At 36.7% G+C, this 26,881-nt stretch overlaps 1 protein-coding gene across 2 annotated transcripts in view; it reads left to right on the forward strand.

The window, feature by feature from the left end:
* GRXCR1 (glutaredoxin and cysteine rich domain containing 1) overlaps window positions 1-16,753 on the forward strand; it is a 39,747-nt gene extending 22,994 nt beyond the window's left edge. The window contains exons 2-5 of one of the 2 annotated variants that reach the window (XM_050338531.1): window positions 235-255; window positions 5,640-5,861; window positions 13,347-13,412; window positions 16,574-16,753. In XM_050338531.1, the coding sequence (XP_050194488.1) occupies window positions 235-255; window positions 5,640-5,861; window positions 13,347-13,412; window positions 16,574-16,753 (489 nt within the window). Of the gene's footprint in view, window positions 1-234; window positions 256-5,621; window positions 5,862-13,346; window positions 13,413-16,573 lie in introns of both variants that reach the window. The other variant, XM_050338529.1, reaches the window with a different exon arrangement.
* Window positions 16,754-26,881: the final 10,128 nt, after the last annotated feature.

The raw sequence follows: 26,881 nt of genomic DNA on the forward strand, positions 1-26,881 counted from the left end.
TAGAACTGAAAAGCTAGTAAAAGCTTGAAAATCTTGCAGAAATTAAATCCTTAAATTGCCTTTTTTCTTTTTCTGTAGAACTTCTTCAACAAGAAACCCATAGCTGTTTTCTTCTCTTCTTTTTGTGAGTGTAAAATAAAAACAGGAAGTCCAAACCAGACTGTGATCAGAAAATTAGTGTTAGATGACAATTCTTCTTGCCACTCAGTTATTGATACCAATTCAAGCTATAAGCCACCTAATGCTAATTATGAAGTGAGCAGCTTAATTGAAAGCTTTTAGATATGCAAACATACATTAAAAAAATGTATGCACATGCATACAAATATATGTATATATTCATTTTCTCTTAGCATTTCCTTTTGATATCATGAAAGCTGAATTTACTCACTGAAGAATCTCTGGCACAGGGTTTGTAATGTGCTCTAGCCTCCTACCTCAGCCTACTTGGTGGACAGCAGATACTTCTACCACTCTGATAGTATCTAATTACAGAGCCAAGGGGTGCATATTTCAATAGAACACTCTGAGAAGTAGAAAGATGATATTCTGAGACAGAGAAGGGCATATCAGCCATTGATTTAGGTCACAGAAGCAATTCACTACCGCATGAATAACACTAGTTGAATGTTATATCTGAACATAGTAAAAACCTTTAAAAATATCATGTGTGATAAAGCATTTACATATCACCTTTTATTGAGTTTTTACACCACCTCATTAATCTTAGAAGAAAAATATTCTGCTTTTGCTAGAATGCAATATTTAATACAAAGTATAGAGTGGGTTTGGTGATTTTTTTCTTTTTTTATATTGTACTTAAAAAAAAATCAACTGAAAATTTGGTGGGTGGTGCCACCATTGAAATTAATTACATACGAATACAAAGGTAAATAGCTTTTGTTTTCACACCAGAGGTTAAAAATCACGTTTATGCCTTCCATCCAGAAAGAAGATTAAAAAATAAACCCATGACTACTTCTGTAGTGTTGCTGTCATGGTTTTCATCTGCAACCAAATAAAAAGGAGGTTTATGTCATTTCTCTTACTGCCGAACTTGTCTGTTTACTTGTTTGCAGACACGCTCCATATGCAAAGATTTTCAGAAAGAAAATGTTACCACTGTTTTAGGAGCAATTACCTATGCCCCAACGTCCAGCAGTGCACCTTACACTACAAGCAGAAAGGCATTGGTTTGGATCACTCCCTCTGCTCTGACTTTGGCCACTTCTTAGTCATTCTGCAAAACTGTCCATGACAAGTGTTTTGGTCTAAAGATAAAATGCCACTCAAAGTCAGCAAGGCAGACATAAAAAATGCCATAAACTGTATGAAAGAAAATCTATAGCCTTAAGAAAGCAATTCATGACAAATAGGGTGATGAAATAATCTAGTATTGCTATTCACTAATTCACTGTATAAATTGCCCTCACAAATAGGAGTGTGAGTGATATCTGCAGAGACTGGTAGCACTGGTCAGAGCCAAGGTAGCTGTGAGACCAATACAGAAACACAGACTCTTCTTACTGCTGCTTCAGTTGCAGTTGGATCCAGAAGTCAGGGATAAGATACAGTGGGGAAGGCCTGAATCCAGAGAAGTCTGTGGGAGATTTATGGTGTACATATTTATATGGCTTTCAGAAGCACCATGGAAACACCTTACTGTTGTATTTTTTCAGAGTTACTGAGAAGTCTGTTATTATTGTCAAGGCAGCTGTTACACAGAAGAGCTAATTCTCAAACATATTTTAAGAGTGTGAATCTCAAATTTCCTATTTCTGAATCTCCAGTAATACACAAAGGTTTTTAAAGAACACTTCAAAATATTGGAACAACTTGGAGATTCACACATTCTGTAATGTATTTATTGTTGTTGACTAGCAGGATTTCTTTTAAAAGAGGTTCTGGATGTCTCCTTTCAGTGACTTTCTCTCTGTTCTGTCCTTTACTTTGTTGTTAGTTTTGTTTGGTTTTGTTTTGTCATATTTTTAATGTTTTTATTTCTACATTTAGTTTGTACTACTCATCCTTTGTCAGTATCCTGACAGTTTTTTGATTTATTATCTGTTTTTTGCTAGTTTCATCTTTTCAGACCTTTTTTTTGGCCCCTGCATCCCTTGGTTTTATTGCTCATTTGCTTGCGTCTATTAAGTTTTCTCTTTTTCATCAGCAATTTCTTTCTCTATTCTGTGGTCTCTCTTGATGCTGAGCTCACAGATTTAGCCTCATGTATGACATCCCTCATGCTGTTTGCAGAAGACTTGCTCAGTTAATTACTATATTTAGTTGCAGCCATGTCAGATGAACACCAGTGGGATGGCAGAAGGATAAATTTTCCCCGGTTGTACACCAAAACCAAGATAGATGGGGCTTTGGACAACACGGTCTAGTGGAAGGTGTCCCTGTGACTGGCAGGGAGGTTGAAAGTAGATGATTCTTAAGGTCCCTTAAAGCCCAAGCCATTCTATGATTTGCAAAGGGCCTGATCCACCTGATAAAGAAGTGTGGGAAAAGACTGAGTCAGGAGCAAAATAAGAAACAAGTTTTGTTATTCTCATGTTCAGTTATGAACAGGATTGAACTGGTGCAACATTTGCTTTTTCTCTCTGGACCGAATAAAAAGGGGCATCTGTCCCTGAGTCACTGGGAGTGGTGGCTCTGCTGTGAAGTGATGCATTTCATGCTACTGCCATTGCTGCCCTACTTGACACTCCCAATGCAAGCTCTTCAGTTTGATGCACTAAACCAGATACTGCCCCTGACCCCTGGGGAGATGGTAGCACTGTGCTGTCAAACTAAGAGCTGTAAATTATGTAGAGGACTGTTACTAAAGCAACTTTATTTCCCTCTGAAAACTTAAATCCCTTCCTTGGCAATCCTTCTACATAGACACTTTGACGCATGTGCTTGGTCCATTTGCACAGGGTTTCCTGAATCTCTCACAATATTTGCCACCTCAGGCCAACTGATATCCAAAAACTTCATATTTCAGTAAGAATTCCCACTTACAAGAAGTGCAAGAAAGTGGTCAATATAAGTTGCTCCAAATCTTTTGCTATGACGAATTGCCCAACTTTAGTAAAGTGAAAAGCTCTACTGAAGTTTTGTCATGCCTATTAACAAGAGAACTGCCTTTTGTTTTTATGTGCATTTGCGAATTACATGACTAATTTCAAGTTTGCTAAGCTAAACTGTAAAGTTCATTTTCTAAAGTGTCTTTCTATTAATTTGTTTACATTCCTTGCCATTTATTATGTTTTTGTCACAGTTCCAACCTAGGAAAGAAAAGCACAATGTTTACTGGTTTACTTCAAAAGTGTGTTCTGGTAATTAAATATTACAGGCTATACCCATTTAATTGGATAGTAGAATAAGAACTAGCATAGATTTATACTAAGAGAAACACTGTTTTTAATTATGAGTGTGGTTCTAGGTGGGTGACAAGAAGGATCTTTACACTATGATAAAATCCTGCCAAGGACAAGTTGTGTGCATTTGTATCCCAGAAAACAAGGTTTTTACTAAAATTTCCCTAAATAATTATTTAGTCAGTGATCTTGATACCTCTTTGCAGGGCAAACAAGGGTACTTCTTCCCTGCCACATTAGAAAAAAATAAAGGAATAAACATAAAAGGGACTCTGTGTACACACCTTCCACTTGATATCTTTCCAGATCACTTTACAACTTTCCATTTTTCCGTCTCTTCAGCTGCTTATTTGTATGCTGTAGGGACACCACAGCCCTGATGCTTCACTAGATAATGACTGTCTGTACCTATGCTGACAGCCTCTGGTGTCTGGGAACAAACAGCATTAGAGATTAGAGCTATGGAGGAACAAGAGTTTCCATCCTGTTGAATAGTTTTGCACCTCAAAATGTATTACCACTCCAAAGAGGAAGAAACAAAGAATACGTGAAATTTTCTTTTTAAGGAATATTTTAAGAACTCCTTTTGGTTACTTCTAAAACAATTAACTCCTCTTCCTTTGAGCAGCCCAGGTGTGATTACTAAAATATTTGGCAGTGTTTATCTAGAGTACTTGTCTTTTAAGCAGAAGACAGCTAATTCTCTCACTTGGAATGTGTGAACAATATGCTGGAGAAGAGTCAATGCTACAGTAGCAATATAACAGATTTTCAACCTAAAAAACAGGCTGTAGAAAAGTAGCCCACGTTTTATAACATTTGTTCCTAAAATTGAATTTCTGACATCCATTCAAAGAGAAATAAATATTGACCTATCACAACATGCTTCCTTCCCAGAATGGGAGATGAAAGATGTTGTTACATATGTTTGCAATTACATTTCCAGTGCTCTGTAAGTGATCTGTGACATGCAAATGTTTTCCCTGAGACCTCTGTACTGTAGGAAGAACATTGTGAACACCTTTCTAAGCAGAATATGATTTCTTCAATGACTTTTTTCTTTTTTTTTTTTTTTTTTTTTTGGCATTTATGCAGTAAGATAAATCACGACTAGTTAGTTATGTAGCAAAATCTGCAATGGCATCTGCCAAATTTTACAACTGTGTCTCTTCAGTTATTGCATGATGCAATTAAAAAATGATCCATTCACCCATCAAGGTTCATTTTTCCTACAGTGCATTACAGGTATCCCTGCTTTTTATTTTCTAACTTACATTTCTTATTTCTGGAATACTGATGAAATAATTAAATATAGCTTGCTGAAGATAATGGATAATTTGGAAACTTTGGACATGCCTTGCCACATTTTAAAAAACTTCGCTATATATTTGAACATAGAATCTTTGATTTTCAGGCTTCTTGAAAATGTATCACTCATTTGGGCAAACTAATCCCTGTAGTATTTACCCTATCGAATTGTTTTTGTTCCCAAAAGGAAAGATGCAGTATAAACTTGCAGTATATACACATGAAAAAGTGGGGTAAAAAGTCAAACGTGAATTGTAGTGTGAAACTTTTTCCAGCCAAGGGAATTGCCTCCCCTAGCTGCAGTAGGCTCTGGATTGAACACTGAATACACATAAAGTATTCTTTTTTATTTTTGGTTGGTTGTTAATTTTTTTTGTGGAACCACATGAAAAATTAGGAATACTTCTGTCCCCTCTGAAGTTTAGTGTGGAGACACAAAGTATTCTAAGTTAATGTTGGCTCATGGCTATGTTGAAGCTTAGCTTAGGCTCCTATCCTACTTGAAGCAGGCTGTCAACAACATCTGATCTGCAGGTTTAGTCTTATCTGGATACTACCAGACTGTCTTTGTGCAAACATGAGTGACTATATTGACAGAATCAGACATCAGCAAAACAGTGTCAATTTATTCATAGTTGGAAGTCCACCAGGATCTAAAATATGTTTCTTGAAAATGTATAACTTGACTCACCATCTCTACAACTTTCCATAAAAAGTCAAGTTGCACCTTACTTAGATAAAAAGCTTAAATTGCTTTAAGCTGGTGTTTGCAAGAATTTAATTCTTTCCCTTCCATCTTCACATTTGAAAAAAGCTGAATGTTTGATTGTTTTAGATATGCTGGTTGTTTTTTTTTCTTAAATAGTATTTAACATTAAATTACTCAATACTTAGAAGCTATTAACACCTTGCTTGATGTAACGGGAAACTTTTTTTTTTTTCCAGGTATCAACAGTCCCCGAGTTTGGCCGCATAGTAATTTATACCACCAGTCTCCGTGTGGTGAGAACAACTTTCGAGAGATGTGAACTGGTTAGAAAGATCTTTCAAAACCATAGAGTTAAATTTGAAGAAAAAAACATTGCTCTGAACAGCGATTATGGAAAAGAACTAGATGAAAGATGCAGGAGGGTCTGTGAAGTTCCCTCACTCCCTGTTGTGTTTATCGATGGCCATTATCTTGGGGTAAGTAAAGCATGAGCCTATGTTTTATTTTATAGTCGAGAAAAACAGATGAAAATCTTGATGAATGAGAAGCAGGTTTTTTAGAAAATTACCTACAATGCTGAAATGATGGGAACAACTAAAGACAAAGATCCTTCTATGGTATATGCTGCACAGATCCACACTGGTAGGTTTCATCTGAAGATGCAAAAAATAACTGGGTAGAGGTTGTCAGGAAAGGAATAAGAGGCAGTAATACAATCTAAGCTGTCTTCTGTTTCTTAAAAAAAATAGCTCATCTTTGTAGCTAAAACCATGATAATCTAGACAGATGGATTTTTTTTTTTTTTTTTTTTAATTCATGAGAACCTGTATGTATGATTGACCCAGGAAGGTGAACACACACAGCATAAATGTGTCACTCAGTAATATCTGTGTTGAATATGAAACTAACAGCTTGGCGTGTCAGAATTTAAATATTCATTGGATTTTAGATGATACAGTCTGTATCAGTATCTCTAATCAACTGAACATTCTTTTAGGTACAGAATTGGTTAATAATTACTTTTTAAAAAGTCTACCTGTGGAAGAGAGAGAAAAACAGCCCAACTGTGCCCTACTGCAAGATATAAACTCCAAATGGAAAACTATAATCCCCATTTGTGCCATAGGACTCTAGGTCTAGAATCTTGTTGATAATTGAAATCACCTTTTCATTAAAACCAACCTGTACTTTTGAAATGTATTTCTCAAAAATGGAAAAAATCAGAAGAAAGATTCTGGAAAATGGCACAAAGGAAACAGCTTGAGAGTTCAGAGAAGGTATTTGCCTCAAGTGGTAAAAAGCTAGCAATTAGCACCGTGAGACTGTGACTTGTGAAGGCATAAACTATATTTAAACACAGTGGGGTTATTGTGTTTGCATCACTTAACACTTTCATTTGCACAAAACATTTAAGTAACAAAGTGCAATGTAATCAACATTCAGGCATAATTGATATTGGGCCTGTATGAACAGTCAAATACCCTTTCTTGTCTTTTTCCCCATCCCTTTCCTATCATTCCTTGTGTTCTGCATGAGTGAGGTTTCCCTGAGCACTATAACAAATGCATTTGCTGGCACAGGGCCTGCCAGACCACAAAAGCAGCTGCAAAATTGTGTGTGTGTGGAATATCACTGCAGACAGCAATTTTTACTTCATAGTAGCATGTGCTTTTATCAAAACCCTGAGTTGGAGAGTTTTCCAGCCAGCCAGGAGCAGAAGTGCTTCATTCAATAGCAGTTTAAAATTCAACAGGCTTCAGACTAAGATTTTCTCACCTAATAACCACGTTAAAAATGGAAGTAGAGAGTTATGACCAACTCCAAGAAAACCTCAGTCCATGTGTCATCAATTTTTCAAAAGAATTCAGATAAAATACTCAAATTGATTGAATAAATTACTTGCTTAGCTGTAAGAGAAGCCTGGCTACAGTCATTTCGGTATGATGGATGGCCCATTAAACCACTGCGGGTTTTTTTTTTTTTTTTTTTTTTTTTTTTTTTTTTTTTTAGGAAGAGAGTGAGAGACTTGTCTTTTAACAGAGGACCAACAGTGTACCAAATAAATACAATCTCATTAAAGCTCTCAATTCACTGTATAAGATACTTTGGAGAGGTAAAAAAGCAAGCAAGTGAATTAGGAAGATAGCTTTCTGTGGGAGAAACAAATCTACCTCCTATAAATTAAAAAAAAATTGAAATAATCAGCTTTGGTATGTGTTCTCTTACATATTTTTCTTTCCTTCTCCCCTCCCCACCCCCCTTCCCCAAATTGATGAGGCACACTGTAGTTAACTGGAATAGACTTTAGTTCCAGGAGAGGATTAAAGTTATTCCATGTAAGAGTGACATTATTTGTGAAAAACAGCTTTTCAGGCAGGGAACAGTCCCTGAAATGCCTGCTCTGCTCACAGAGAATACGGGACGGCAACAGCCCTTCCCTCTGCCACTGTGGGTGTGCCTCACATCTACTCCTAGAGGAGGTTTCTGCCCCACCCCGACTCTCCACTAATTGTCTGCATACTGGAGGGCATTGTTGCTTGTTACACCATCATTCTCTAAAGTGCTTTAGTTGAGATATTGACAAAACTAAGTCCATCGTGAGCAGAGCTAACTTGGGCAGCCCTCTGTGGCTGCGAACAGAGCATCCCTGGCTGGCAGGGCAGTGAAGGGAGAGCACCAGGGTGAGCCTGGCAAGGGAACTGCGTGCACACGCTCTGGTCGGTAAATGTGACAAACCCCATTATTGTATGGCAGTTTTTATTGCTCTTTCTTAATATGGCTTCACAAGAGAAGCTGGCATTCATTCATTGAGGAAGAGAAATAAGAAGGAGGCACTTTGTGTATTGAGAAGGTCTGGCAATGAAGTATTCAACCCCCAGATCTATCAGTTCACCTTCCCAAGACAATGACTTTCCAGTCACACTGTCTTGGGTGTCACTCACAGTGGAACCTGTGCTAGGTTTGTTTTCATTAAAATATGATGGAGAATTAATTATAGAATTCGGTCTCATTAGTAACACTGGACATTTCTATAATTCCTTTTATGATAATTAACTTCTGATACACTAATGAAACACAGAAATCACGAAGCTTGGTGTGTCAGTAAATTAATCATGCAATATTTTCCTCTTTCTTTTTTTCTAATTTTGAATATTTTGACTATTTATTTGCTGAAAAACTCCTCCCTTAAAGAGATGCAGTGTAGCAGTATAAAAAAGAATCCATATTGAGCCACACTCAATATTATGTGAGTCATAAAGAGGAAAAAATACCCCTTCCCCTAATTAAAATATGAACCCTTTTGAAAGGTGACTAGATTATTCTTAATGAGATAAAATAAAAAAAGTGACCAGAAAACAGCATATGTGCGTTTATGATACCCAAGCCATTCAGAAGCACGGACAAAGTTGTTAGAACACTGCAGGCTGTGTGGATAAATATTCACAGTGCTGTGGAATTTATCACTGCCTGCACAGGGGCAATGAAAAAAATCGGTGACTTGGATGGAAGCAATAGAAAAATCATATTTAGCCCCTGTCAAGCAAAGTGCTGCATGCTGCACTACAGCAGGATTTTTAATCTTCTCATTTTTTTCAGGATTGAATCATTGTGTTTCTTGACACACACTGTCTAAATATCAGTCTGTCAGGAAATTGCAGTTTCTTTCTGCAGCATGGTCTTTACCGGGTGATCTAATCCCTCCTTTTCACCTGAGGTTGTCTCCATCTGAAATGGAATTATGCCATCTGCTGGGATACCAACGCAGAATAAAAAAATTACTTCCAGAAAACAGAAAGCTACACAGAAAAAAAAATTATGGAGCGTTCATTCACTCTTATAAAGACAATTGTTAAAGGTTTAAGTTATGCAAAGACCCTGGAAAAGGGATGCACATAAAAAAGGACAAATATAGTCATCCTTAGTAAACATGTTATCTCACAGCATAATAGTTTAAAAATACAGGGGTTTTTTCCACTTGAAATATGTGATTAAATTCCAGCGTTTACTTGCCATACAAACCTAGTTCATGTTTTTTCAGATATGTGAACTTAATACTTTTTTCCTGAAGAAAATGTTTCCCGTTTAGTTTCCCAGCTGTACTTAATCCACAACTGCATGAAATGTACAGTAAAATTATTTTATTTGACACATTGGTTTAAATTATTTCCAAAGAATGATGAGGCTATTTTTGTAACTGACTTCTAGAAAATACACGTGTAACATATTTTTTTGTTAAACAGGAATTAACAGTTTCCTTGTAGCTGCTTTGGAGTGGCCATATATGACTAGTACATCTCTATAGCCTCCAAGTTTTGTTAAACACATGGTCCTGGTGTTCACTTGATGGGGTGCATATGAATGGCACTGTGACAGTAAAATTATGATGTAATTATTGCATTGAGTCACCTAACATTTTCCCACTTGTTTCCCCCATTTTTCAGTTTAACGTATCAGGAACTACAGGGTTCAGTTTCTCTAATGAGTTTTTACACATCAACCTTTCCTGTTCTTTGCATAGCAAATCCAACATTTCTATTGCTGGTACTCCACTGCAATTTTCATTTTAAGGGCAGATTTCCAGGCCCTTATTCATACCCCATGTGTATCTGCTGCCAAGGGACACCTTGCTGTGAGAGGTGTAGTGCTGCAGACTGAAGAGCATGTGAGTTCCGAGTAGAGGTAGGAGTACGTAAAGCCCATCTTCTTGGTAAGTCCCAGTGAAAAACGTGGCAGATCCAGTGATGGTGAAATGTGTGAGGGCATTTTTACTGCCTTAGCAAGAGACCTTGCTTATATACTTAGCAAAAGTTTGTTTTTAAGGAAATAGGGTGTGCGATGTATTTGCACAGGAAATGTGTCCACAAGAGGGATGTTGCAGTGCAATGCTAATTTTTCTCTGTATATAAGGAAGGATGTGGAAGAGAGAGAGAGACCGCTTCCCAAAACCAGTAGGTACTGTAGTAGAGCCAAATGCAGAGCCATATATCTGTGTTTATTCCTTGATGAAGAATTCACAAAAATGGTGATGGGTTATACCCAAGAGAGGTGAGCAGTAGACAGGTGAGGACAGAGCTGGGGCAGTAGAAAATTTACTGGGCCTTGGATTTGTCCTAGTTGTGCAATTAATGGGAACTATATATAGGAATGTAATATCTGAAACATGATGTTAATTTCTGGATGTTCTCAAGAGATAATTGGGAAAATAATATTATTAATTAAAATGGTCTAGAAAACCTGTTGAATATTTGAGCCAAATCTGTCATTTCCTTGCCAAAAGAAGGGCAAAGGTTTGGCCGCAGACCCTGCACTCCCATGATAGACAGCTAGCAAAGATAGTAGGTAATGGATTCACAGGCTGCTGCTTTGAAAGTTAACTGGTTAACAAAACCGAAAACTCATTTCTCCCTGATGATTCTCTAAACGTTATGGTCACTGTCCCTCATGCTCCTCGTGTTAATCTTGGGAGGGACAGACTATTTAATGCTTTGCATCCCTTTGTGGGTAATTGTTCACTGAGCACAATCTAGGAATAAAATGAAAGGCATAGCTTTTTGGTCAGAAAACAGCTATCGGACTTATTTAACAGCTGCTTTAATTACTCTATTAATTACAAACTGCATTTTAAGACTCACACATCCAAAGGGAAGGTTACTCTCTGCAAACTATCCTTTATTTATACTTCAGTTGGGGCAGCTGTTTATCAGGAGAGACACACTGAAACACTTAAAAACACTGATAGCCATTTGGATGTTTGGTTTGTAAATTAAAAACTATTGCTTTCTACTTTAAAAGGAACACAGCTGAATGTCATGGGCCTTAAAAATCCTTTAAAATATAAATCTATAATGGGAAACCTGTCAGACTTTTAACTACACTGCTGTAAAAGCCAGGCAGCATTATCACAGAACATCACTGTTGCACGGAGCAGAAGTCACGGGAATGCCTTTGCCAATTGTTGCCGCAGAGATGAGATCCTTTCCTAAATGAGGGTAAACTGGGGCTTGTCTTGTTTAAGGAATTTGCCGTGCTGCAGTTCCATCAATAAAGTTGCAAATCTTTAATGTTTCTGCATCAGATGGGCAGCACAAGCTTTGTCTTAAGCTGCTGCAGTGTATTCAGGCCCAGAGCTAATACTCTGTGGGCTGCCTTGGCAAATCCTTACTTTGTTATGCCAATCATTTCCATTGCCTGTTCTGTGCAAAAGCAGAGAAAGATAAGAGGACAAATGTGAAAGAGGCCGACAGACTGCTAAAAGCTGCTCTCTTGAGGGTTCAGAGAGCCTAATGCATATGTTGGAACTCATACACTCTGTGCCCATGATCTGTAATAGATTTCAGTGGAAGAGTGAGCACAAGGAAGGCTAGCTGATCAACCTCCTGTCTTCTGTGATTAATTAACCACAACTAATTATCTTGTGTGATAGTTTTTAAAAAAATCCTCTTTGAAAGTGTAACACACTGAGTAGTGTTCATTGAAAAAATGGCACTCAACATCCACTAAAATATTAATACTTTCCTTCTAACTAAAATATTGATATTTCCTTTTAAATAAAATATTGATATTCTCCTTTTTACCAAAATATTAATATTTTCCTTTTTAACTAAAATGAAAATCACCAAACACAGAGTCAAAAGTGCTTCTGTTTTGTACAAAGCTAGAGTTTTCTATAGGGAAAATAACGTTAGTAGGGTGTCATACAAAATCCTTTGTAATATTTGGTCGTCCTTAGCTGGCTTTTGGGCTACACACTTGTAGCCTTTGTAGTCCCCAGCAAGGCACTGTGAATGGTTGGACACTTAGAGGTATATGAGAGACACATACATGTTCCGTGTGCTCACCAGCAGCTTTTCCTGGTCCTCCCAGAAATGAGGAGAGAGGTGTTTGTGGGGAGTTCAAAGTAATGGCCATACCCGAGCTGTGTGCCAGCATCCCATCCACATCACTCAGCCCTATGCTAGCATCTCACCACACCTTCTGGTTAACACTGGGAGCAACCTCAAAGATGAAATTTAGGAATCTGGACAGGCTAACTGGGGCAGCACAGCGGCACGAACTCACCTGGTGGTCAAGATGTGGCCAGTTGCCCTTAGCAGCAAGTAAGGCCTGTGCATCTGTGCCTCAGTTTCCTCACCTGTTGTTGGTTTCTTGTGGTCCACTGATTAAAAATGTCTGCAAGTTTGTTTGTTTTGTTTGGCAATATGCAGTATTCAATGGATTTGGTTTCATGAATGAAGTATAGACATTCAAATGTGGCCCTCTAATTAGAAGAAAAGGGAACAAAAAATTTTGTATCCTCCCTGACACTTTAATTTTGTCTGCAGTGGTCTCTTAGCATTTATTTTCAGAAGGAAAAAAACGCCAACACTTCAGTACTGCCTTGGTTCAGGACACAGAACCCCTTGGAGGCGTAATGTAGTCAGACTAAATTATTATTATTCATTGTTGTGTCTGACTTTAATGTCGTTACAGTATTTTCATTACCCTTTTTCTTGTATAACCCTTGTGTTATACATTAGGCACATTATGTCTTAATTCAATGCTTAACAGCCAGAATATTTGAAATACAATTTCCTCCTCTCATTTTGCTGCATTCTCTGATATGTTGTATATTTATGTAATTGTAATTTTTTTGACATGGTAACTAGACATATTTTTTATTCTGTCAGGAAACACACCCTGTGAAATAAAGGGAACACAATCAGAATTTCCAAGCTGTGTCACCTTTTACAAAAAAGGCAATGTGATATGTCACCTGGTAATGAGCTTCAGGCATTACTATCAGACCTGCGATTAGATTCTTCTCTCCTTCTAGATTTCCTAAGGTTGACCTAATTGCAGTATACTTAATGTGAGTCAAACTTGTCCTCAGCCTGTTTAAAATTTCAAGATCAAATCTTCTAATCATCTCTGTTTTTTCATGCTAAGATGGCTGACATTTTTCTTCTGCTTCTTCCTAATAGGGTGCTGAGAAAATTTTACTAATGAATGAATCTGGGGAACTGCAGGATCTCTTAACCAAAATTGAGGTAATTGTATTTCTGCAAATAAATATAGGGAATATACATTGACTACTTGTAATTGAGTAGATTTTCTTCTTTTACCATTTTCTTTTCTTCTATTATAAACTCATGATCCCAAATGCTTTTCTGTTTTTCTCTCTGAATGAATGATATCATAGCATCACACCCCATTAAGTTTGAGAAAGCATGAATGGTGATAACATCAACCCAAAATGTCCATCTCTCTTTTCTCAAAGTGGGAGAGGCTTTCTCTTTCCCACAGCTTTTTAAATCATCTTTGGTATTTAACCTTCACTCTGGCCAGGGGGAGGAAGGTTTCTTTTGTGGATTTTGCACCAGTTCTCTGTGTGCTACAGTGAACGTACTGGAAATCTGTATATCTGTATTCTGGCTAGATCTGTAGCTGGACACCTACAAAACCTGGGCAGATGCTGGAAGTTTCCAATTACACCAATTTGCACAAATTTTAAATTATAGGTTATCATGCCTTTCTCCAGCTCTTGTTTTGCTATGTCCATTGAAGTTCTCTAGGGCAAATTTGCCTTTTTATCCCGAACAGTTGATGCACACTCCCTGAGAACACTTAAATCTGTGGGTCTGCTCTCACAGCTTTGCTGTAAGCTGGGATCTCTACTGGTCATGACTTTTCTGCTGGTCTTGTGCTGTTGGCTGCTGAAGGCATTTTCTTTTTTCATTTGGATATCCTGCAACAAAGAACATTTTGGGGAGATGTGTGTCATAATGTCTGGGTTATAGGGATAGCTGAGTCCTTAGAAAAGGAACGTGTTGCTATTAATTATCTTGCTATTTTGAAATCGCACCTAGCCAAATTAAGATAATACATAAACTTCAGAAGTGTGGAACATAAAAATTAAAAGTAGTTACGAAGATATGGTATTTGTGAAAGACATTATGAAAGAGCTAATGGAATCTACATACTAGTTGATTTAACCCCAAGGTTTTTCTTACCCTTCCTTTAGTGAAACTACAGCATATGATTTGAGTAACTGTATACTATATATTTTTGAGTTTGACACTAAATGAGTTTATCTTTTCGTGAAACATATTGGTTTTTTATAGCCAGTATCCTGGCATTCCTACAAAAGTTCCAGTCAGGCTGAGCCCAAGGGTTGTTCGCCTCTGTAATTTTCAGGAGGTGTATTTAACATTATTGAGTAAATCATGAACTGCCCTAAACCTTTGCACTGCAGGTGGTACCTTCTGAATATGTCCAGCCTGTTCCTTAACTCAGCATAACTTTCCTTGCCTCAAGAATCAGCGTATTTCTGTATAAAATGCAGAAGAACCTGTTGGCCTTAACTATATCGAATATCTAACCAGAAATTATTACAAAATTACACATATGATTAAAGCATGCAGTATTCTTGTTTTCTGACTAGAAAGGTTAGCTAATATAGCTCTGTAACATTTTAATTTGGAATGAAATGTCCCCCAAATTGGAATGAAATGTCTTATTTTTGGGGGTCCTATAATGTTATTACCTAGCCCAATGTGTGTCTTGATCTTGGGACAAAAAGTACATATATAAGATAAATAATGTCAGAGTATAGCAGACCTCTAACTGCTCACTGAGTACAATAACTGCTTCACTACCTTTCGGTGTTTGTTGTGGTTTTGGTTTGTATGGTTTGTTTGTTTGGATTTTTTTTTTTTTTCTTCCCCAAAATGGGTTTGCTACAGTTGAAAGGGGCAGTCAGGTTTTTTCATTTCTGAAGATGCAGAAAGTGGTTACACAAATTGTCATCTATTCAAGAAAAAAAAAGTTTATTGTTCAAGGAACTAACTGGTTTTTTTGTTAATTCCCTTAACTATGTGAAAAGGTATCTGTATATTTACAAGCCTAACAAATAATAAAGATTAAAGATATTAGTCTTTTAAAATTTTGAGATTATTTGCTATAATGTCCAATGAAGTAAAGCGTCATCATAAATTATGAAAGATGTGAGCACACCTGAGATAAAAAGAATGCTAATTTTACATTGAACACTTCCAAACATTGTCCCTAGAGAATCTAATAGTAATAGGAACTGTTTGCCTGGTGAAGAAGAATGGCAAGTTTATGAACTACAGGACAAAAAATAAAGTGCTTTTTTTTGCATGTGCATCTGAGTGTTCAATAGATAAATGCTAAATGGTTTTGCAGAAATCTTTTCATTTTTCTTGATGAAACTCCAGGTACTACATTATCTGTAGGTATTTTATTTTACCCTGGTAGTAATTTGTCACTAATTTTTAGTGGTACGTAATTCTTCAGATTAACACTATCAGGAACTGTACGGATTTTTGTTCTTTCTTTGTGAGTAGACCTGTAAAGTCTTTACTCAACAGTGCAGTGTTAAACTGTGTGGTGGTAAGTACCCAAAGTGACATACCTTTCATTTCTCTGATATAGAACTTTAAAGCAATCATTAAGCAAACTAGCCGCATTTTCAGCAAGTGAAACTTGAAAACATCTTTGAAATCTCTTCTTGTGTTCTCCATTGTCTTTAATCCAATACAGAATAAAGTAAATTTACTGTTTTGCTTGGGAATTGGGACAACTGAGCTGGCCCAAACCTTGCTTGCAGCTGTTGAACATTGATGATCTTTCCTCTCTTAAAGCTTCAGCATTCTACACCCATAAATTTGAATACACCGCTTATTTCCTTGAGCACTACTTGTCAGAAACTATGAATTGCTTTTTTATATCATCAGCTTTAACTGTAATAGGTATAGTATGTTCAGCAGGAGCATGCAAATATCTTAACGTACAGTATAGAAAACATAACATCAGCATAAACTGCCTGGAGTTTGGATTCAATCAATTGCAATACCTCCTAGAATTAATCTAGACCTAAACAACATCTGAGTAATGTATGCAAGCTATCCTTTAGCAAGCTACTTTGGCAAGTATAAATGCAGGCTATTAAGGTATAAAGTGACCATTGTACCTGCAGTGAGCCTGTCTAACCATTGCATGTGGATCTCACCAAAGGAAAATGCAGATGTAATGGTCTTTCATGGTGGTTTGCCATGGGATGGGGGGTGGGTGTTGTGAAAATGAGAACAAAAATCTGTATTCTCAGCTCTTCTAGAGTCCTCGTTGTCCTGGAGCTTGTGGTGGTTGATGAGGTAACATTTTTGTCTTTCTCACGTTCTTTGAGCAGAGAGTCCAGCATCCTCATGAGTGCCTCTCTTGCGGGGGCTTTGGTTTCCTGCCGTGTTCAGCGTGCCATGGGAGCAAGATGTCTGTGTTTCGGAACTGCTTTACGGACTCATTCAAAGCCCTCAAGTGCACTGCATGCAATGAGAATGGGCTACAGCGCTGCAGGAGCTGTGCAGGCTAAAGATGGCATGTCCACGTGTTCAAACTAATTTTATGGTACTGCACCAGTTTGTAATATGATTTTTTTAAAAATTAATCTGTTTATCCAATTTAATAAATCCAATCAATAAAAATCCATTTGTAGTATACTTCTGGTGGTTTGATCATTTGAACTTTGTAAACTTAAGTTGCCAACCGTATCGTGATCTCTGAAAATATATCTTTCTAGTTTCTTTATAGAGAGACTTGTACTCTGGAAAACTTAGTGCATTTAGTGAATTTTTCCCTTTTTCTATAGGGATTTATGGCAATAATATGTTTTTCTGAGTCGTGCACTCAATATTAGAGCAAAATGACTTATACTTCAGATTATGAGTAGTGCTGCTTTTAAGTTGAGAATAAAGACTTCATGATGTCAACTAGCCCAAGACCATTCCACTTAGCACTTCCCTGAAAAGTCACTGTGGCTGAATTCTGGCCTGAATTGTATGTGTAAACAAAGAACAGAAACATTTCTTAAAAGCCCCATAAATCAGCTCTCTCTTTCAGTACTGCTTTCTATTTGGTACAAAATTATTGTTGTTAGACAAAGTTACATAAACATTTAACATGGTAGATGTTACTAGCCTTGTTGTAGTATCTCAGAGCTTTATTATCCTATATATGACATATATAAGATCCTATAAGATACTATGATCTTATAGTGATCAAGTGAGAACACCAGACAGTTTTATACATTGCATATAAATTAATTGAGGATGAGATTTCAGCTTTTTCATCTTAGTAACTTGTGTGGTTTGATGTCCAGCCTGGCATGAGTGTTTCAGAACATCCATTCTCTCCAGGAAGGCCACTGGTCTATGCCCAGACAACCCCAGCACTGTATATACCTTCCCCAACACAAGCACAAGAGAATTAGTTCAGTGTTTCATCTGAATGGACTGTGGGTTCTCCACGTTGACTATGTTCCAGTTCGGAAGTGCATTACCGTTCATGCGCTTCCACAGAATACTTTTTAACAGGATAACTTTAGCAAACCAGCACCATCTGCTTATGTTGATGTTGCACATCTTCCTTCTGTTGCTGCTATCTGTCTGTACTGGCACAAGTAGTAGAAAGTTTACCACCTTGTTGAAATTGGTGTTGGCTTGAAAAGGCTTCCATGGTAGTCATTTCATCTTGCCCAAACTGCTTTAGCAAATGTTAAGCTATGTCACTTTTTGCTTCTTGCCTCGTTCTTTGTAAAGCTGTGCTGACTGGAGTTTGGATAAGTGCAGTTGGCTAACCCTAACCTTTTCTCTGTCCCATGCAATGTTCCTTAATTTCTCTGTGGTGAGAAACTCAGATTTTCTTTCACTGCTTTGGGCAAAGCACAGCTGTGGTATAAAGCAGGATAGCCACAGCTGCACAAAGCGTAGCTTGCAAATTAAGCCTTTTTATCACATTTGTCTTTCTGATGCCTTATTTACCTCACCTGATTCATCAGAAAACCATAGTTCCTCCACCTCCATTCCACTTTCTATGTCTAGAGATGGTAGCTGGTACTGAAGAGTTGGACGAGTTGGGCTTACTTATCTTCTTTAACATTTGAATCTAAGGGGCTTATGCATATTCTGTGATGTATTGAATGTGCAGGCTTGAAAGTGCTTGTAAGATCCTGCTGCTCCTAGAGTTTCTACTGTGAGGCTCAGAGGGAGTGTCTGGATCTTCTGCATAACATGAGATAGATTAAATTTTGTACAGAGGCCATCCATAACGCTTAGCTGCACCTGAGCTATAAAACTCTGAATTGATGATGTGCCCACCTTTCTACTGCACAGGTAAGATGAAAAGAAAGAAAATACGTTTACCTTCTTTTATTTAATAATCCTGTACCCTCCATTTCTGGCTAGTCTTGCAGCCATGAATTGCACAGTACAGAAAGAAAGGCAGCATAAGGCAGAATACTGATGCTTAGAACGTCATAATTTCTGATGCATGAAAACATACCTTTTAGCTGTTTACATGCTATGGATCTAGAGACTGAGAACATTCATAGTAGTGAATACTGAACTTAAGATGGCATGAGCAAATTCATCCTTGAAGGAAATTACCAGTGAAGAAAAGGCCAGTGTATTTGTGATACTGTAATTCCACAGTCTTCACCCCAAAAAGACATATTGCTTGATGACATAGTCCATATCACCATTCTCCCATTGAAGCACTGTATGATTGAATTACTATAACTTTTCAAAATATGTTAAATATTTTCTGTTTCACTGAAAATAAAATTTCTTCATTGACCTGGAATAATGCCTTTCAGGCATTCAGAAAATGACTTCTCTTCAGTGAGACAAATACACTAAATCCTGTTTCTTTCTTGATTTATCTCCAAGGGGCGTGCAAGGAACCTAGAAAGACTGTCCTAGCCAAGGCACTACCCTTCTAACAGAGGCACTTAATACCTACAAGCAAAGATAAGGCAAAAACCTCCTCAGTTTTCTTCTTCTTAGAAGAAATGATGAAAGCAGAAATTCATTTGGCAGAATCTTTTTTTTTTTTTTTCAGTGCATTTTTATGGGAGACTAGAAGATACTAAAATAAAACACAGGACACATAATGCTGACAAATAGAGCATTCTTCAGGCACTGCTTATTTTTCAAAAAAAAACTATGACAAATTTCCAATACTAGAAAAAGATCCTTTCTATCCTTTCTCCTCTGTTATCGACTGAATTACTAGCTTTTTCTCTCCAGCTATATTTTTCTTGTAACAGCCTGAATGGAAAAGGAAAACTTTCCTTCCCCCGCCCCAAGATATTTTTACTGCTAGGGTTTCGGGTATGGCTTCTCAGCTTGCTTCAGCCATCCTAGAAACACTAATTGTGACAGAATGACATCCTTACTAAGGCAAGCCCAGGAGCCAGTTTAGGGATGTGATGCTTACTAGTATAAGAGATGTATCAGGCAGCTAGCAATATGGCTTTTAAGTCAGTCTGAAATAAAAGGAGGAATGCAGCTCTGTTCTGATTTATACCATCTCTGCTTTCAAGGAGTCAGCAGCCATCTCCTATGGTATGACAAGTAAGACTCATCCAGATGCATCTTTGTGTAGGAAATTTTCTATTTATAAATGCATTAGGCTTTGCTCCTCTTGTTTCTGGCCCTCATTGCTATGCTGAGGTAAGGATCTAAGTAAATGTTCTCTGCCTGACAACTCAGAATATTAACATACTTGAGAGTGAGCCAAGGTAATCCTTAGTCTGCCTGCTTTGCAAAATAGTGGTTTTGATTCTGAGAAGGAGAATGGTTTGGAGTTCTCAGTCCAGTAGGTTGCAGCATGCTTTCCAGGGGACTCAATATTCCCCATACTGATATGCTACAGCCTTCAAGTGGCTTGGCTTTACGAGGATTCACGTCCTAGGACATGATGTGATACAAGTTGTTCTTTGATTTTTCTATAAATTTAAATTTTCATCTCATTTTTTTCATGGGTTTTATCTACTGATCACTTTTCTTGAAAAGAACTGAAAAGTAGAAACTGAAACTCTGCAGGAAACTGGCTTCCACATCAGGGCCATCTGAGGTTTCTTGTACTTGAAACTTAATGGATGAATGGAGGCCTTCCTATGGCAAAGGTTCCTACTGACTGATGAATAATGGAATAATTTCAGGTATAAGCAACAAAGACTGTGGATGTTGCTCTGGGGATTATACATATGTAATTCTAACTAACAGACTAGTCAGAATACACATGCTTTGGTGATTTCCTGAAAATTTTGAAAGGAGAAAACTTTTGAACTAACTTTACCTTAGGAGAAACTTTAAAAGAGACAAAAAGAGTGTTTAGAGCAAAGTGAGAAATTAGGAAGAGTAAGACAGAAAATACTAGATGTCTATGGATAATTTTTTCTAGTTAAGTTTTGGTAAGGGAGCAATTGCCCATGATGAGAAAGAGGGAGACATATAGGAGTATTTTCTAAAGTAAGATCAAATGCTGATGCGGGACTAGCAACCAAATTCACACCTGGCCAGAGATCTCTGCTGAAGGCAGATGCCTGTTCAGCCTCTACACAGACTGACTCATGTGAGTCCAGACTCATTTGAGACGAACAAGTACTCTGAGAAGATGTGTATGTGAATTTTCAGTGACTAGATCTTGGTTAGGAGTTTCTTTTGAGCTTTCTTTCTCTTTTCTTTTTGAGCTTTTCTTGCCTGAAGTTTGTGTTCAAGGTTGCAAGAGCAGATTTTCCTCTACAAGTTTTGACCTAAACCCTTTTCCTTCTCTTCCTGTAGAGGAGTCACAGAATTGAGGTTGGAAGGAACCTTAAAGATCATCTAGTTCCAACTAGATTTGATGAATTTTAGGAAAGGGATGAATGTCCTTAAAGCATTTGACACTTCTTTCTGAGTAAAAAGCCATGTCGTATTGAAGAAACTTATATTAAATTTCAAAAGATGATCACACTTTGATAAATCTTCATGTACTTACATTTTACATATTCTTGGGTTGGCATCTGAGCACAAGACTAGTCTTTTACTCTGTAGAGAATTTTGCTGTCATAGGAGTAGAGACTAAGCAAATTTCTTGCTCTAAACAGTGAGGACCATGTAAAGCAGTGTGTTCATCCTCTTCACTTTATTTTCTTTGCAATAACACTGGGTTATTTCAGAGTAATGTACTTCTCACTTTCACTAAAAGCCTAGGGATTATGAATATTATTTAATATTACATGTTTATTAAACATCTTTGGGTTTGCTCTGCTAGGGAAGTAGCTTGCTCTTTTAACACATCAATAGGCATTAATGCTCTGTGGGAAAAATCCAGGCATTTTCAATATGAAATAGTGCATCTGGGAGTTGATTTCTATTCAATCTCTTGTTGTTTCCTTGGTGTATTCTTTCTAAAAATACTTAAACAGACAGTGTGCCTTACGTGTCAACAGCCTACCGTAATACAATATTTTATATTAATTTGGAATGGTTGGAGTTTCTGCAGGCAATGGTACAAAACAATCTTGTCCTTTTATTTAAATCTAAAAACTACATCAGTCATAGAAATTACTGACCTCTGTACCTAATTCTGAAGCTTTCCAACCTCAAACATGGTCCTCTCAAATCAATGAGAACAATCCTATTGATTTAAATTCCTGGTCAACTGGGTCTAGCCTATCTTCCCTTTACAAGTAAAGCACTGTGAAATATAGAATTATGTTTTAATGCTATATTGTGTAGAGTATAATTTCCTCTTTTAAAGTAAGCATGTGGTGTGTCTTGAAGCCCTCCAAGGTGTTCACTCACTGTTTAAGTTATTTCTACTATGCCTGGGAACTCATAATAACGAATTAAAAGAAATTGATAGGTCTTGAAAGAAGAGAAGTTAATTCAGCTGCAAGTAAATATGTAGTGTAAGAAATCTTACTACTTTTGACCTTAGTGTTCTGTGAAAAAAGGAACAAGTAAAAAGGAACAAGAAATTCTTGAGAGTTTTGGGGTTTTATTAATGAAAATAAGAACTGAGTTTGACTGACATGAGTTTCAGAATTTTTGTGAATAAATACATAATGGAAAACAGGTCAGGTACTTTTCTTAGCTATTGCCTTTGTATTATTGCATTAAAATTAATTTTATTCTCTTAGTCTGAGATACATAATTTGACCACAAAAGTATTCAACAGGAAACATTTACGCCCTAAATAATTTAGTAAGGAGAAGAATTTAGATTGCTTAGCTTACTTTAAATAATTTAGAAATGATAGTAAAGACATTGTAATCCAACAATAACTTGAAAAGTAAAAATTATTTGAAATTAATCTTTATGTTTAACCCAATTTTTCTTTCTTCTGGCATGAATTTGCTTAGAAATGATGAATCAGGAAATAATTGCATTAGAAAGAAATGGCTGGGGAAAAAACTCTTGCAGTTTAAGCTTCTAGCTTACCAGCTCTACTTTGAAAAATTGTGTTCAAATGAGTTAAAAGATTTATGAAAACCAATAAGTTTTCCACTCCAGAAAAGCTACGATGCAATAAGTCACATACTGCCTGTGTCTCTTTGAGGTCTCATATTTTCTCCTCTGATGGAAAAATCATCTAATGGAAAACAAAGGTTTATTTAAAAGACTCCCCTCCTTCCCAACAATCAGATATTAAGTTCAACAAAAAGCATTATCCTTTAGTGACCTGAAATTTGGAAGTGTATGTCAAAGAAATACGCTGCAAGATAATACCCTCTGATAGCTGACAGAGTTAAATTTTGACCTGGAGAAAAAGCCTGTTGTGACGACACAAAACAAGTGAGGATTTTTTGCCCAGTCAGAAGGGTTGTCTGAAAGTTATTATTTTTATTATTGATCATGATCTGTTCAGAGTAGGAAATAACGATCAATAAAATTCATCAAATTTCATCATTTAAATGTTAACACAAACTTAAAAGGGGATGTTTTACTTTTAAAATATTAAATCTGTTGGATGCATTCTTGTCTGTCAGATATGGAGAAGTTCCCTTTGATTTCAGGTCAGGTAAGATACAAATAAGTGAGGATGACAAAGCTATGAAACATTATCTAAATGTGAATCCTCTTTGAGCTAACTCCCAGTACCAACACTATACTATTTGCTTGGGACTGTACCCCTGATTTGAGCCAGCTACTGAGACTGTGAAGAACATCTAGACTCTGTCTTGCCCTCAAATTTAATTTGTACATTAATTTTCCCATCATATGGCAGGTAGGAATAGCACACAGTAGGACAGAGATGTACTTCAGTAAAAATCCTCCAAACCTGTGGGATGATGTATTTCTGTTAATCCTTATGCATCAATAGAGCTGCATGGGCAATGAATGCATTATACTGCCTCAGGGATCTAATCAGACAGACAAAACATAAGATCAGTACCTCAGTCTGCAAAAGTAAATGATTCAGTAAAGATTTGTTACTTTTTGTTAAGTATAAGCACAAATATAATAAAGAGTCATCATCATTGCTTATACATTTGAGATATCACATTGTGTTTTGTATTATTGGAAGACGATGCTGCCTGTCATTACAACTTGATAGTAATAGCTGGCGCTGATAAGTTTTCCTTTTCAACATAATCTCAGAATAAAATTACTAGAATACTATCAAGCAACAGAACCATATTTTTAAACATAAGTAGTATGTTATTATCATTGTTATTTCCACCATCATTTAGGATCTCTCTTGGGAAAAGCCAGAATAACTAAAGCAAGATTAACAGACAGACCTATCAGAAAGTTTAGTCTTTAATCCTCTTCCTCAGTGTTTTAGAGAGATCCATTAATTTGTTTCACAACAGGACTCCTCGCTATTTGATGTTGTATTCTTGTGATATCCCTGAGAGTGGGACAATGCGAGATGACTGGTGCTGTGCTTCCTTTTTCTACATTCCATGCTCTTTTACCAGTTTGAAACATAACGATCTTAAATTTTTCTATCTTTTCTCATATTCTCCACCAAATGTACACATCCTGTACCAAAGAAAAGTTAACAATAAAATCCTCTCCTCTTTTTATAGCCACCATATCTCATCTTCCAGGACATAATTCATGAGCAACATGGTTTGAAAAACCGTGTCATATTTTTCCACATTTATTCTTCACTCCTTTATCAGGGCTAGGATGGCAATCAGTCTTTTCTATTACAGCCTATACTTCTGGCAGAGCATCTAATGCTCAATAATGCCAAGTATGTCATGCCACACTTTATGCTTACCTTCAGCCAACTTGGTATATCTATTTACTGTAGGATTTATAGCCTCAGGGCCTACCCACAAATCCTGTTGTCCTCTCTGGGGTACTCCTTCCATCTGTCTTTGCTGTACTATGAATTATGGTTCACAATACCTCGCTATACCAGAACTTGGTTTTATAATTTGATCCCAGATTCACTCATTGCATCGTCTCTCCTTCAAACTGTTTATCTGCCCTGCTTAATAAAGGTAGCTTCTTCCACCCTGCTCTCCTAAATCCTCAAATGGTGTCACCTTTGTCCTCCACCTCTCCTGGAAGCCACCTTGAGTGGGGCTGTTAACCTACTGTAACCAACTCTCTTCATCCTATGCATACCTGCAGAGAATAAGCATAAAGCCAAAGCAGACAACATCTTTACTTTTATTCTTAACTTTATAGTGAGTTTCTTTTTCAACAGTTGTATTAAATCCCCAAAGAACTTTTTCCCAAAGTGGCATTTCTTATTGATAATGACAGTAATAATTACAAACTGATAAAGGACTTGGCTGTGAATCTGAAAGTATTTCATAAACAGAGAAGATCAGCACAGCAATTCTGAATGGTAAATCAGATTTATCATCCCTATTTTAACATCCCTGCTTGCCTCAGAGGCAGAGGGAATGAAATGTAATCTAAATCTCCAGACTAAAAAATTTTTACTGATGCCAAGATTCATGTAGATGCTATCAGGCGTAAATTGGAACACATCAAGTCTTCTCCCATAAAAACCATTTTCTTTGAAGTATTTTTCTTTTTTTTTTTTTTTTGAGTATGAGGTTTTACAAAAGCTTTATACCTAAAAAAGTATCAATTTCTGTCCTTCCTTCTTTTCTTCATTTGTTGATATTATTAGATACCTAAAAATAATTAAATTGTTAAACATAGCTCTAACATCTGCTTTAACTTTTAAAATCTGATTGTATATAAAAATTCAATGTGTCGTAAAGTATATAAAAAAATTGAACTTACTGTTGTAAATTTACTCCTAACACTGAGCAGCAGGTTCTCCACATCATCACTGTTCATTAGAGGCAGATGTCAATAGTGACACATTGGTAGCAAGTTTGGTAACTATTTTTATCTTTATCAGTATTTGATTCTATGACATTAAATTACTAATAATATTTTCAGCAGTCATTACATTCTAAGTGTTTTTTATGAGTGATAGCTCAAAAAGATCAGATTATGTCTGCAGAAGCAAGGATTTACATTTCATACTAAGAGAGGCCATCACAAGTTTTTTGAAAACTTTTTCACTTTTGAGCATTGAGCTTGTGATAGTTTTTTTTTTTCCTTGAGTAAGTTGCAATTGAAACCAGCTGACAATACTTTGTCGTTTCACACAGAACTATGACAATTTTTCAGTGCTTTTTTTCTATTGACCAAATACTGGAAAATGTGTCTTATCCATGAAGGACAACTACCACCTTAATTGCAAGAGAAAGAGCTTATTGATGGCACATGCATTAGCTGGACATTTCATCTAATTGAAAGAAAAATATCTACCACTCTTCAGGGATGAAATAGTTTATACGTTTTGCTATTAAATTAAATACTACATTAATATTAATTAACTGTCTACATTTTAGCTTTCTACTCTCATGCACTTTTGTTCTAGAAAGTATTGTATGTGCAATCTGTTCAGAATGTTTGCTTTCATTTGAAGGGAGGTTATGAAAAACTGGAAGTATTTTATTTACCACAAGTGACATCAGCTATTGCCTAAACCCCCATATAGCTAAAACCAAAACTTGGAATAATAAAGGCCTATTTTAATTTTTTTGTTTCTGAAGAAAATAGCTCAAATTTGTGTGTGAGACTTGCTGAAAGATTGCACCACTTGAGCAGAGGCTTTGGCTGTCGCATCGTGGCCCACATACAGCCATGCCTTCTGCAGCCCACTTGTGGGGTGTCACAGTGAGTATGTGTTTTGGATTTTGTATTTCTGGGGAGCAAAAGGACTGAGTAGAATAGTCCTTAACTAGAAGTAGTCTTTTAGACAAACCAGAATAGACAGTGAGACTGTGAGACTTGTAACAGAGAAAAAAACTATGACACATGATCTTGTAGTTGAGCTTCTAGCATGTTTAGAATTTTTAGCACCATACCCTCTGCTGCAAACTCTATATTACTGAAGGAGATCCTCTACAGCAATTGAACTTGTAAATGCATTTTTAGGATAAATTTTTTTCAGCACTGATTTCTTTAACAAGAGAAAGGATTTGAGATCTCTACACAGTAATATCTGTTGATAAGAGAGAGACTGGGCAGAAATGTTGCCTAGATGTGTTCAAAGTTATTTGACCTGGAGCTAGTAATTTGCAGGTCTATTTTTACTTCATGGGGAAAGGTCATGTAATCCTGAAAAATATTCCTGAAAAATGACAGTCTGCACAAACTAATTGTGCAAAGAAGACATGTCT

Source organism: Myiozetetes cayanensis, unplaced genomic scaffold (assembly GCF_022539395.1).
Source record: "Myiozetetes cayanensis isolate MyiCay16 unplaced genomic scaffold, myiCay2020 scf7, whole genome shotgun sequence".
In the NCBI taxonomy this organism is placed as follows: Eukaryota; Metazoa; Chordata; class Aves; order Passeriformes; family Tyrannidae; genus Myiozetetes; species Myiozetetes cayanensis.